Genomic DNA, 13,571 nt, shown 5'->3' on the forward strand with positions numbered 1-13,571 from the left:
GCCTGATGCAGGGCTCAAACCCACGAACTGTGAGATCATGACCTGAGCTGAAGTCAGATGCTTAACAGACTGAGCCACCCAGATGCCCCTATACCCTTTTTTAAAATGTTTAATGTTTATTTACCTTTGAGAGAGAGAGAGAGAGAGAGAGAGAGAGAGAGAGAGAGAGAGAAAGAGAAAGTGCACACACTGGTGGGGGAGGGACAGAGAGAGGGAGACACAGAATCCGAAGCAGGCTCCAGGCTCTGAGCCGTCAGCACAGAGCCCAATGCGGGGCTTGAAACCACGAACCGTGAGATCGTGACCTGAGCCAAAGTCGGACACCCAACTGACTGAGCCACACAGGCGCCCCCATTTGTACCCATTCTTTACTCCTCTCCCCCGTGACACACGTTTTATGTATATGGTATCACACTTTACATCCTTTTATTTTGTGAATCCCTTGATTGATTTTTATAGATATACTTACTTTAACTGCTTCCGTGCTCCTACTTTCCTTACTCCTGCTTATGGTCTTTCCTTTCCATTCAAAACTATGCCTTTAACATTTCTTGTAGGGCTGGTTTGGTGGTGGGAATGGCGCCCACCAGCTCTTTAGTTCTTGAAGAAGTCTCCTGAGGATTTGTGCCCTTCCATCCTGTGCTCTGAGATTAGTCAACACATCTCCCTCCCATATACCCCAGTTGTTGTTCAAACTGTTGCTTCTATGTTGTACCTCAACAGTTCTTTGTTATGCTGCCACTTGATGGGCAGAGACTGAGTTTCCTCTCACCCTCTGGCTCTCCCAGAACCGAGCCTGGTGATGTTTAAAATTCTAGGTGTTAAGCCCCAGGATTGTTAGAACTTAGAAGTCAAGTGCCTCTGGTTTTCAAAGCCAAACATTATGGGTATTTGTTTTCCCTGTGTGGGTCCCCAGAGCTGGGGGGTGCCTGCTCTGGCTTCTCCTCCTCTCCCTTCTCTGTACCCACAGTGTCCCTCCCTCCCGCAGACAGTCCTGCAGGTGTTTGGTTCCCGAACACGTCTCTGCCCTTCTTATTCTCAATACGGCCTCTTTTCTACATTTAGTTGTGGAGAGTCTTGGGTCATTTCCTGGCTTATTGACACTCATGTGGGTGCATTCATATGATTATAGCTGTAGGACAAGGGGAGCCTAGGATCCTCCTTTCTGCCATGCTGTACACAGTACCTTTTGTAACTTGAGCTTATGGAGGACAGGCTGACAGGCAGAAGAGTCTAGTGGCCTGATACTCATGGCCCAGGTTCATTTTCAGACTTTGTAACTCACTAGCTACCTGATCTGGAGCTGACTTAACTTGTATCTCACTTTCCTCAGCTTTAACATGCTGCCATCCCCTTAGGATGCTTGAAGAAATGAATGAACTCATGCAAATAGCACACTTAGCCAAGTGCTTCACTGTTACTGCGCCCTCAGTAAATGTTAGCTGTAGGGGTTAATTCTATTAGCTGTTTCCCTTGTAAACTACAGAGAGGGCCTTATGATCGACCCAGCGCAATACCCAGAGGGTGCACTCAACGAAGGCATGAGGAATGGTTTCCATTATTCGTAATGCAGCCAATTGCTTTTGATGGGCTGTCGTTTGAGATGAGGAGGGAGATATCTGGGACAAAGAGGTCAATCAGAATCAGTTTTGGATTGCACACAGTCTGGGGCTGGAAGTTCACTGACAGATCGATTCTAATTGGCTGTCTTTGACTACATGTAAATCACTACAAGCTGCCTCTCTGAAAGCTGTTTCACCAGGCCAGAAAAGATTATAATTTCCACTAACGGCACACTAGAATATCCAAGCTGTGTCTGACCACCTATATGTTGTATCAGTATGTGCCACAGTAAATCCCCAGGTACCAAGAGAAGACTGGGCTATCTCTAGGTATACCTGCGTCTGTCTACATGTGGGACTGTCTGCATGTGTACTCAGTGTCTGTGTGTCTGTCTTCGCATATGATTCAGTGAAGCATAAAATGTCAGAAAACTTCACTCCAGTGCAATCCAATTGTATGCTACAGTATGACTCTGTACTCCTTCAGCTCTGCGAGCAGGAATGTCTATACCATTTGTCATTCATTCGTATCTTCCCATCGTCTGGAAGAGTGGTTCTCCACATCAGGCACATACGAGAATTAGCTGGGGAATTAGCTTTCAAACAGCTCTGTTGTCCACACGTCACTCCACGTCTGAAGGTACCAGAAGACACTGGCCTTCTTCAAAGCCTCCCAGGGGATTCAAGTAGGCAGCTAGTTCTGAGAGCCACTGACCCAGGGTCATGCTAATAACCAGGGGCGATCATTCAAAACTCAATCTTTACATGTTACAGTAATCTGAGACTGGAAACTTCCCTACTTTGGGCAGCGTTTACTGTTGTAGATAATGAATTTCAGTTTCCTTTTATTTTTTCTTTCTCAAAGCTACTTGTAGACCATGGATATGCACCTGGATTACTGTTAGTCCATGAAATGACTTTTCAAATCTATACATTTTAATTACACTTAAATTTAGTGTCACTGAACCAGACAGGTTTCTCAGACATGCAGCCTCTTCACCATGACATATACCTGTGCATATAGGTAGATATATTAGGTATATAGGTGTATCTATATTAGGATTGCTAACATTTGTTTTCTGTCGAAGTAAGACTCATGTAAACACAAAGTGTTAAAAGTGTGCAACCCAGTAGCATTTGGTACATTTGCAATGTTGTGCAAACACATCCTGTAGGTACAGAGCATTTCCATTAACTCCAGAGGGAGGGAGGCCCTGTGCCCGTGGAGCAGTCACCGGCATGCCCCCACCCCCGGCTCCTGGCGACCACTCATCTGCCTTCTGCATGGGGACTTCCCCAGTCCAGATGTCTGATAAAAATGCAGGCATACAGGGGTGCCCGGCTGGCTCGGTCGGTTGAGCGTCCGGCCTTGGCTCAGGTCATGATCTTACAGTTCATGAGTTCGAGCCCCTCTCTCTCTCTCTCTGTCTCTCTCTCAAAAATAAACATTTAAAAAATGCAGTCCTACAGTATGTGGCCTTTGGGGTCTGGATTCCTACATGTTATTGCTAATTGTCTTTAAAGAATCTGTCACCATTGTGATTTGAAAATTCCTCAGTGATGTTCAGAACATGTTTCTGTCTGTGGCTCACCTGCCAGTATGAGTCTTATCACTGTGGCTTCCAAAACGTGTCCCCAATCTGTTGGCTTCCCTGCACATCTGTGACCATTGCATTTTAATCCACAATCCCGTCTTTGCCAGGACAAAGGCCACGTCTTTGGCCTGATCTGCCCCCTTATTTTTCTTCACACCAGCTCTTCTGCCCATGGCTGCCAGAGTGATCTTTAAAAATGTTCACGAGACCTTGAATTTCCTATCCTGGCCTCTCTCTCCCTGCATCCCACAGCGCCTCAGCTCCCCACCTCTGAGCATTTCCATTTATTATTATTTGCTGTTCATTTATTGTCATGTCTTATCTATCACGCCTCTGCCTACTTTGAGGAAGAAAGCAAACGGGGAGCTTTCCTTTTGTAGGCAATGTCCCACCTCTAGAACAGGACCAGGTACACAGCAGAAACTGAGGGAATGTTTGTCGAATGAATGTATAAATCAAGTGGGTGATTTTATGGAGGAAGGAGAAGACTGAGGTTCCCCTGGAGAACACCACTTTATTCCTCACTCTTTATGTGGTGGCATTTGGCTCATTCAGAGCAGATAGATACGCTGATGTCCCAGTGGGAAGTACAGGAAAGGCTCACAGTTGTCCTCGGATGCTGGAAACCGGGAGCTCTGAATACAGTGCATGGTGTTGAAAACCACAGAGGCAGGGACGAGGACTAAGAGAAGTTCGTACCTCTAGCCTTGTATGCATGCATGGGGGAGGGGGACACTTTGAATTGTAGACTATTGACAAAAAATGCCACCAAAGCCATCAGCAATAACAGCCGTAAGTAAATACTATGAAAGAAATCTCAAGTGTCATCTCCAGGCCCCAGAATACTTTCATTAGGATGAAGTACGTTTGCCACACCTCAAATTCCATTCATACTGACTTTTTGACTCTCGCTGGGAACATAGGGGGAAAAAAATGGAAAAACAAAAGTGTGTTTTTTTGTTTTTTTGTTTTTTTTTTAATAAATGAGTCTAGTCCACCGGGCAGGTGTAAGGATACTTTATTACTGAATCAGTATGTACAAACTCTAACATGAAAAAAATGAGTCACAGAATATCAGACTATTTACAATACTTTTTTTTTTTTACAAAATGCTTTTTTTTACAGGATTACTTCTCTCTAAATAACATGACAGACACACACAAAAATCACTTTCTTTTATTACAGACATAAATAAATATTGACGTGAAATGACCAGTCTAAGAGGCGTGATCTCTGTTGGCCATTTGGATGAGAAGGTAGGTCTTTTGTTATCTGCACACTACAGTATAATTAAGTAAAGAAATAGTAACTTTACATACAGACCTCTGTTAATCACTCTGTCAATGGTAGAACTTGCTAAAATACTCAGTAGAGGTAAGAAACGGAGTCTGGCCATGCACAATCATAGGTAAGAGTCACCATCGTTATGCATTTATTATTTTCCGTGAGTTGTAAGTACATGCAACAGTTAGCCTTCCTGTTCTGGTTACAACGTGAAGGTTTGTATAAAAAGATTCAGAGATAGTTGGAATCAGGGGAATGAGCAAACTTAGTTACTAAATCCATGGCACAAGGTGTAAGAAAGGGCATTAAATAAATAAGTCATTATCCCAAGTGACACTGACTAGTAGGAAGGACAGAATTACTGTGGGTACTTGCACGATACAGACATGAGTCAAAATTCAGCGTCGCCATCACGGGTTTCAGAGCACATAAGACACACTACGGGGGCTTTGAAGTCGAATGTTGTAACTTCCCGGGGCTTACTCCTGTAATTTACTCAGTTCCTTATGCAAGGCAAAGAATCACTGGCTGTCCCCGGTTGGGGACATCTGGCGGGTAAGGAACCAGGGATGCTGTGCTATACCCCAGAGCGTTACCGGCCCCAGCGCCCCATCTGCTGAGCTGCAGAAAGCCTGCTTTGTAGAGTTAGTGACGGGCTCTTTCAGGTTCCCAGGAAACAGACGTATCTTTAAACTTGGGTTTGTTTCATAATCGTTTCAAAAAACTCCCTGCCATCAATTTTAGTGTCTCTACTATGTCATATTAAAACAACAAATGGCTTAAAAGGGCACATGCTCACTTATAAATGTCGCCCCACGGGGCTCCAGTTAGAAAAAGAGGGCAGAACAGGTAACTTCACCGGCCGCTGTGCTGAAGCCGCCAGCCGGGACTTGAGGACTTGCTGTTTTGGGTGGGCATTTTGAAGAGTGAATACTGTCACTGAATATATGTGTCCTCATAGAAGAGAGATGCATTTAATTTCAATAAGATGTATTCGAGACTTAGCCACGCAGACTGTGTTTAGAGAAAAAAAAAAACAACCCATAGGTTATATCCCTTTATTAGGGCACTCAAATTTTTAAAATTAAAAAAAATGTATATTTTGGCCGATTTGCATATGATTAAAATTCATAGAAGAAACTCATGTTTCTTTAATCACCCAATCAATAGCATTTTTCTTCCAAAAAATGTGAATAATATTTAAGTTACGAATGTTACTGCAGAATTAGATGCTCCTAGGAGCTGCTTTTGATTTCCTAAGGGAGCTGTAAGCTTCAGAACGTTCATGCAAACTAAACATAGATTTGCTCATCGTCTCTTACCCAGATAAAAGAAACATAATTAAACTTTATAAAATTAAACTTATATAATAATTTAATATTTTGTATGTATGTATACACGCCTCCATTTTGAACTATACAGCCATACAAAAATTTGCTGGCGCAAATATTGGATTTGTTCGTGACAAAATAACAGACAAACTTGTAGCCAATGTTAGACATCTTCATTTGCGGAAATTTGACGATTTGAAATTCAGCTGCTGCTAAGGGCACTGGCATGAGTCAGAGCTTCCTGGAAGATACTGTGGTGTTGGGTCAAGCTCGGGGCTCTTTGAAAGGAGGGCTGTCTGCCGTGCTGTGCGTTCCAAATGCGAAACTCTGGGAACCAGGTGACCTCACACCACGTTGTGCTAAGGGTGTCGCAGACCCTGTTGGGAGCTGCAGAAAACACTTAGGAAGCAACACGCGCTTCCTGCTGAGATTCCCCAGGAGCGTCACTTGTGCTAAGCTGCAAAATATTGCCTGTGTCGTTGACTTTTAAAAGTCGTTACCACACAGGAACCAGTTTTCAGTATCTGTCACCACATATCCATGCGTATGGACCGTGTTTCCTAAAGATGTGCATCGACAGGACAGGAAAATCAGTCTCTCTCCATTTTGTAGTGCATTTGCTTCCTGACACTGTGGAGAAGCCACAAGAAGTGAAGGAGTCCTGAGTTCTCTCCTCCAGGAGCCGTCAGGGCGTCCGCACGCTCTCAGGAAACCACACCACGGTAAGTACCCAGTCCCACCATCAAAACCCAAGAAGACGGTACCGAAACCTTCCCCAGTTTACGTAGGTACATAGTGGGATGGGGAAGGCCTTCCTTTTAAATGTTTAACTTCTGACACATTGCTGTTTCCTCATAGAAGAAACACCGGTGGGGAAAATATATAATCCTTTTCTCCAGAAGCACTGTGTCTTTATCCACCTTCGGTAGCTGTGAAAACCATTTCTTCGGTGAGTCTCAAGGTCTGTGATGTATGTCACACACACAAAAACATATCTGTGCATTTCAAACCATAAATGTGGATATTCCCTCAAGAGCAAACTTTATCCGACTAAACGCTTCTGGGTGTAAGGCTGCCCCAAGGTGCACTGCAACATCACATATGGTTGATATGTCTTGACCCGAGTCCATGCTACAAAGGGGTAGTTTGGAGGCAAACAGTACAACAGAATGGATTTGAAAGACTAAATAGCCGTCCTCTGTCAATCATGGCCTCGTGTTTCCTACATTACCGAGAATAGGGAATATTCTAGCATACAAGTAGCTTACTTTGATTAAGAAAAGGCAAAACTTAGTAAGGACTGGAAGATACCCAGTAGTTGGGATCCTTTCATTGTAAGCAAGAGGTTTTGTACATTTTTAGGTTCGTGAGGTGGTAAAACAAAGCCTATCAGCAGCTCTTTTCTGCATTAAGAAAGCAAGGAAAAGGGAAGTAAGAAAACATGTCAGGAAAATGTCTCGTTTTGCAGGATGAAATGTTAAAAAGTATCCCCAGGAAAGAAGTTTCATTTCTCCAAGGCAGACTCTGGATAGCAGCGTGATTGGCTGAATCTTTCCTGTTTTGGATGTCTTTTGAAAACCGCAGTTGACAGACGGAGGCTCATTCGCCTTTGTGTGAACGTAGCTTAGGGACATGCGGAGATGTAAATTAATTGCTGTATTTGAGGTTAACCTTTGTCAGTTAAAAACTACACGTGGTATAAATCATCTTAGGAAAGATCGGAATAAATAGGGCCTAAAAACTGCATCATCTCAGTTGACTCTGCAAATCAAAGCCATCGTTGAATCTAAAAACGTGTTGTTGGTTTAGCGTTATGCTTCGTGTGCATGTGTGGACTGTGTCGAGAATGTGCTCCTCCAAATGCAGGGAGATCTCACTTCTGCAGTCATTCGATGGCGATTCGTATGTGGATATTTTGGTGTCCAGTGTCACGGGCCTCACCTTCCTTTCCTCCGTCCCCGCAGGAAGCTGGGTCCGTCCCCACTGGCTGTGTGTTGCTAGTTTCCAGAGGTGCCCGAGATCAGCAGAGGTTCCTTGGACGCAGAGTTACGGGGGCAGGGAGTTGTGTCGGGCGCCTGCCTGTAGAACCACACGTGCCGGCCCGGCAGCTCAGCACGCCGGCACATTCCTTCACTTCTTAGACGTCATCTGGAGCCATCTAGTATCTTTCTGGGGAAGCCTTGTAATGATGAGGATGCCGATGTTTGAGGTGGGGTCCTGAAGAGTGACAGGACAGACGTATCAGTCATTGCTGCTTTGCAGGAAGCCGGGTACCGGCTGACGGTGAAAGGATCGGAGCCAGGAAGTCTTCCCTCCCACGTCCTCGTCTTCCCTGCTCCGAATCGGCCCCCCCTCCTGCTCTTGCCCACCCCTCGGTTTCTCCCCCAAATCCATAAACTCACCAGAGGACTAGGACAACCCCCTTTCCTGCATCGTACAGTTATCCAAGCACACCAAATCCCTTTCTTTTCTTTTCTTTTCAGGTTTGTTTTTTGACAGACAGAGAAGGGGAGGAGCAGAGAGAATCCCAAGCAGGCCCTGCACTGTCAGCGTGGAGCCCGACGTGCGGCTCGAACTCACGAACCATGAGATCCAGACCTGACTGAAACCCAGAGCCGGACAGTCAGCCTACTGAGCCACCCAGGTGCGCCCCCCCCCCCAAAAAGTCCTTCTATTTCCTCGGAAGTTAAAAACGTAACCAGTCCTCGCATGAAACCCATTTTCAAAGGAGGAGTATCAGGACAGCATTCACCCGACCTTTACAGAGAGAAGGGGCTGCCAAGCTCTCCCAGGCTCATTGGCGTCTGCCTCAATTCTAGCCGCAAACGGTAATCGGGGCCAATGTAGCTAGTGCAATTGTAAATGTAAAACCAGGATTCCTGCTCTATTTTCTTAGCAACAGACAAATCTGGAGGCACCGCTTTGTAAATTTAAGCTGGAAAGAGATGAAGTCCATAATCTAAAAATCGGCGAGAGTCTCAGTGTTTTTGAAATAGCGGGTGACGATTCTTTTTAAAAACCTGGACTTCACAGTAAATCCAGTAGACTGATTTGGGTCATAGTATGAAGAAAATGTATGTCATATATTACACTCAAATATGTGTCGTGAGGAAATAATCCTTAGCAACGTGTTTCCTAGATCATCGCATGTGAAAATCGTAGTTTTTAAAACAATTTCAGATTGCTGTGAGGTTATAGATTTTTCTCCCTCGTGTGTATTTACAGTGTAAAAGGTAAGTAGAGAGCCTGACACGTGTAGAAAACAGAAGGGAGGAAAGGGATGCCAGGCAGGGAGGGAGCACTTAGTCACCAAGCACACGATGATGCTAATGTGGCTAGAATCAAGTCCCGTGCTGGACACACATGGGGCGGAAGGACTTGAGATGAAGAGAACCCCCCGCTTCACAGGGATCTGTGATAACTCGGTCATTTATCGGAGTGTTTCCCCACATCTGCTGACTTTCTGTGTCCCACACTCACTGTGCACCGAGGGCAGTGTGAGGTCGGGCGTCCGGAAAGTTTTGATGGTGGCCGGCCCTTCCCCTCCCGCAGTCAGCACCTGCACTTCCAGTCGGTACAGCGTAGATGGCCTCAGATTGGGCACTGTTAGGACGTAATGATCCTGAGGGAGCCACACAAAAGGAAATGCTCATCAGTGACCCTTTGAAAACAGCAGGCACAGTGCAGACGCATTCTGCACTGGGACCCACAGGCTGGTCCCAGTCAGAGAACAGGTGTGAGTGGTCAAACGGGTGTTAGTGCAGAGACTGGGTGTGAGCACGGAGAACAGGTGTGAGCGGCCAGAGAATAGGTGTGATTGTGGAGAAAAAGGGAGCAGTCAAGAACAGGTGTGAGCATGGAGAATAGGTATGAGCCCTTGAACATGTGACCACAGAGAACAGGTGGGAGCACAGAGGATATGTGAGTGTGGAATAGTTGTGAGTGGCCAGAGAATAGACCTGAGTGTGGAGTAGGGGTGAGCATGGAGAATAGGTGGGAGTGGTCAGAGAACAGGTGGGAACGTGGAGAACAGATGGGAGTGTGGAAAAGAGGTGGCAGTGATCAGAAAACAGGTGGCAGTGGTCAGAGAACAGGTGGGAGCGTGGAGGACAGGTGGCAGTGGTCAGAGAACAGGTGGGAGCATGGAGGACAGATGGCAGTGGTCAGAGAACAGGTGGGAGTGGTCAGAGAACAGGTGGGAGTGTGGAGAACAGGTGGGAGTGGTCAGAGAACAGGTAGGAGTGTGGACAACAGGTGGGAGTGTGGAGAACAGGTGGGAGTGGTCAGAACAGTGGGAATGTGGAGGACAGGTGGCAGTGGAGGACAGGTGGCAGTGGTCAGAGAGCAGGTGGGAGCGTAGAGAACAGGTGGGAATGGTCAGAGAACAGGTCGGAGTATGGCGAACAGGTGGGAGTGGTCAGAGAACAGGTGGGAATGGTCACAGAACAGGTGGGAGTGATCAGAGAACAGGTGGGAGTGGTCAGAGAACAGGTGGGAGCGTGAACAGGTGGCAGTGATCAGAGAACAGGTGGGAGCATGGAGAACAAGTGGGAATGGTCAGAGAACAGTGGGAGCGTGGAAGACAGGTGGGAATGGTCAGAGAACAGGTGGGAGCATGGAGAACAGGTGGCAGTGGTCAGAGCAGGTGGGAGCATGGAGGATAGGTGGGAGCGGTCAGCGGATGAGAGCATGGAGGACAGGTGGCAGTGGTTGGAGAACATGTGGGGGTGTGGTGAACAGGTGACAGTGGTTGGAGAACAGGTGGCAGTGGTTGGAGAACATGTGGGGGTGTGGTGAACAGGTGACAGTGGTTGGAGAACAGGTGGCAGTGGTCGAAGAGCAGGTGGGAAGCACAGCAGCCTCACAGGGGAGACTGGCGGCTCCCACTCGGCCAGAGCCCTGTGCCGAGTCGCCTCTCAGCACCCCGCTCGACCCTGGCAGCCCAGCGCACTTGGCAGGGTTCATGTGTGCCAAAGTGCCAGTTCTCAGGGCTCACCCTTGAGATTTCAGTGTTTGTTCCTTAACATAAGACTTTCCCATGGTTGAAAGTTTTCATCTGCACATCTTGTGATGTGAATTCTTGATCATCCAAAGTTCAGTCAACGAGCCAAGAGTTTTCCACAAAACACAGTATCTGTCAATGCCCAGGACTGAACATGTTTATTTTCATGCCAACACATTCTTTTCAGAATTCAATAAAACCTAACACATTCATAGAATAACTACTTTCTAATTCCAAGGAATTTTTCCTTCCGGACTTGTTTTTTTCTTTCCTTTCTTTCTCAGTGGACCAGGAGTTGGATGTCCTAAGGGCATTTTTAGAGAGGGTAAAAGCCCACACATGGGGTTGGTTTTGTTTTTTTTTTCAAGCCAAGGAATTAAGTGGCCTGGAAGACAGGCCAATTCATTATGGGCTCTCGCCAAATTTGAAGGGGGAAAAGGGAGAGAAACAACAAGCTTCTTTGAGCTGTTTTCCCCCAATTTAACACTTCAAACAGGGCAGGTCCACTTGGACCTGAGGGACAACGGTTAAACCACTTGCCCACAGGACAGGCTGGGGGCTGCTGAAGGAATCACCGGTTATGTCCCACTGACCGTTTTCCCTGCTCACAACAGCACCTATCATAGGTCATGAATACTTGCACAACAATGGCTCCAGAAGAAGAAAATGTGGGAAGACGCCTCAGCAGTATGGCACGAGTACCCCCGCCCCCCAGTGGCCGCTGACGACTAGCCGCGGACATGAGCGACATGCACACAAGAAGCAAGTCGACACCTACGGAAGGCAGTATCTGCGACTGTGAGATGATGCTGTTGGGCAAGCTGTTCTGTCTGCTCTCCGTCGTGACTTCAGCCCAGGTCACCTGAAAGCCAGTCATGGGCTGATAGAGATTGGCCTTGGCCATCTTCCAAGAAAAGTGGCCCGTGATGTTAACATCTTGGACAACAAACGAGGCAGAAAGGTTCTCGGGCTTGGCGAGCACCTTGGCAGGCACGTGACCTGGAGGGAGAGGACATTAAGAGGCAGAGTTAGGCTGCGGGACATGGGAGCTGTTTGCACATATCGCGGGCACTTCAGGCAGCCGCTCCCCAGGGGAGGCACACGCGGTCTGAGCTCGGTCCTCATGCAGGGCTTCAGGCCATCACCTCATGACCTACGGGGACAGTCAGCCAGAGGTGGTCTCAGTGCGGCCACTCTGCTGGGTGGTTTGGGGACTCTTTTTAGGACCCAGCTCTGGGGACGGGAGGAGAGAGGTCTCCGCCACGTGGCAAGATCTGGCCACTTCCTCAAGAGGAGAAGTGAGCGTCATGACCGGGGTGGGTAGTGACACTGTGAGAAGTGATCCCGTGTCAGAGCCGCGTTTCGCCACATCCTGGGGTACTCGTTCTGCCTCAGGACAGGAGGACAGGTCCCGGTAAGGAGAGCAAACGGATGAAGGTCTGGGGAGGGGTGTTGTGCAAAGTACATAAAGGTAGGTCACGTGGCACAGCGGTGGGGTGAAAACGAAGTAATTTCTATGGAACACGCCTGAGTACAAGCACTGGAGAAACCTTGGCTTCGTTTCTAAAGGGGTGATACTGCCAGCAGAGGATGTCACTGTTAGAGGTGACAGCGGAGGACATCGTGCTGTTAGGACAGAATGTGGCCCACGGCCATACGTTGCCTCCCAACCTGGGCCGTCAGATTTAGAAAGCGGGGGACGTTCGCTTTCTCGGGTGTTGTGCAATACAGTTTGGAAATGTTTTCCAAGTGTGGCTGGCATCACAATGCACGTTCAGCTCAAGACGTACCCGCTTCGCCGGGACAGCTCATGTGCCGGTGGCTTTTCCCCTTCAGGGCAGAGCACGGCGGAGTCGTGAAGAAAACAGTTTCTGCCTTCAAGCGGCCCTTGGGCCGAATCGGCTGCACAGTCACCTTATATTTGCAGGAAAACAACAGATCCTGAAGAATGATATAATTTTCCTAGAGCAAGAGAGAGAGGGAATATGCTAGCCATACGTCTCATTAGGGACCAAGATGTGGCAGATGAGTCCTGTTCTAACAAGGATAGTTTCCTGTGCATGCGTGCAGTGTGGCTTTTATAAAAACTACGAAGGAGACACTGTGCATGCTCTGGTTCCTCACGACTGTGGGCCGTCCCATGGCGTGGGACACGGCCTCTGGAAGAGAACAGGACCGCGGCGTGGCAGGACCGAAGCAGCTTCATGGGACCTTCCAGGCCGCGTGGCACGGTTGCCAGCCACACAGGTGGGTATGCCAGACTGTGAACCCACGTCTCATTTGTTCCTGACGTCCAGTGTGTACCAGAGCCTGAGTCACACGTGTACGAGATGCAGGGGCTCAGCCCGCGGCCTCGGTCACAGGTCAGGATGGAGGCCGTAGTGGTGGGCAGAGTGGGGGACAGGCGCGGAGAGGACGCAGCTGGCCCTCTGCCCAGGGGTGACGGGTGGGCGAGCAGAGCTAGGGCACCGGGCATGCCATGGGGAGAGCGGGACCAATGGCAGCCTCTGCCTGAAACACTGCTCTTCGGGAGCAAATCTACACTCCGGATGGGAATCTGCTGGAAGCCCATGTCAGCCACTAAGGACAGACTTCACAGCTACATAAAGAATGCATGCGAGGGGCGGGTAAGGGAGGCCTCCGTAGCTACAGATAAAGTAGCCCGTGCTGCATCAGAGCTTGAAAATAAATGGGTCTAAACGTCCTTTACAAATGGCAGTGGACGAGGTGTGAGCCTTCAGCAGACTGCTTTCTCGGGATTTTCATTCTTATTTCTACCAGATACAGGATACGTGTT

At 47.9% G+C, this 13,571-nt stretch overlaps 1 protein-coding gene and 1 long non-coding RNA gene across 5 annotated transcripts in view; one reads left to right on the top strand and one right to left on the bottom strand.

The window, feature by feature from the left end:
* LOC125157111 (uncharacterized) overlaps window positions 1–13,571 on the top strand; it is a 123,284-nt gene that overhangs the window by 108,497 nt on the left and 1,216 nt on the right. Inside the window, exons 4-8 of the long non-coding RNA XR_007148859.1 lie at window positions 4,343–4,413; window positions 6,385–6,494; window positions 6,631–6,721; window positions 8,256–8,416; window positions 11,389–13,021. This is a non-coding gene — a long non-coding RNA (uncharacterized LOC125157111). The remainder of the gene's footprint in view (window positions 1–4,342; window positions 4,414–6,384; window positions 6,495–6,630; window positions 6,722–8,255; window positions 8,417–11,388; window positions 13,022–13,571) is intronic.
* Window positions 4,159–13,571, bottom strand: part of ANOS1 (anosmin 1) — a 188,997-nt gene continuing 179,584 nt past the window's right edge. For 2 of the 4 annotated variants that reach the window (XM_047843330.1, XM_047843334.1), the window contains exons 11-12: window positions 12,565–12,736; window positions 10,814–11,773 (exon numbers count right to left, since the gene is read on the bottom strand). In XM_047843330.1, the coding sequence (XP_047699286.1) occupies window positions 11,346–11,773; window positions 12,565–12,736 (600 nt within the window). In that variant the 3' untranslated portion in view covers window positions 10,814–11,345. Of the gene's footprint in view, window positions 7,990–9,252; window positions 9,395–10,813; window positions 11,774–12,564; window positions 12,737–13,571 lie in introns of those variants that run through there. The other 2 variants (XM_047843331.1, XM_047843333.1) reach the window with 2 other exon arrangements.

Source organism: Prionailurus viverrinus, chromosome X (genome assembly GCF_022837055.1).
Source record: "Prionailurus viverrinus isolate Anna chromosome X, UM_Priviv_1.0, whole genome shotgun sequence".
NCBI lineage: Eukaryota > Metazoa > Chordata > Mammalia > Carnivora > Felidae > Prionailurus > Prionailurus viverrinus.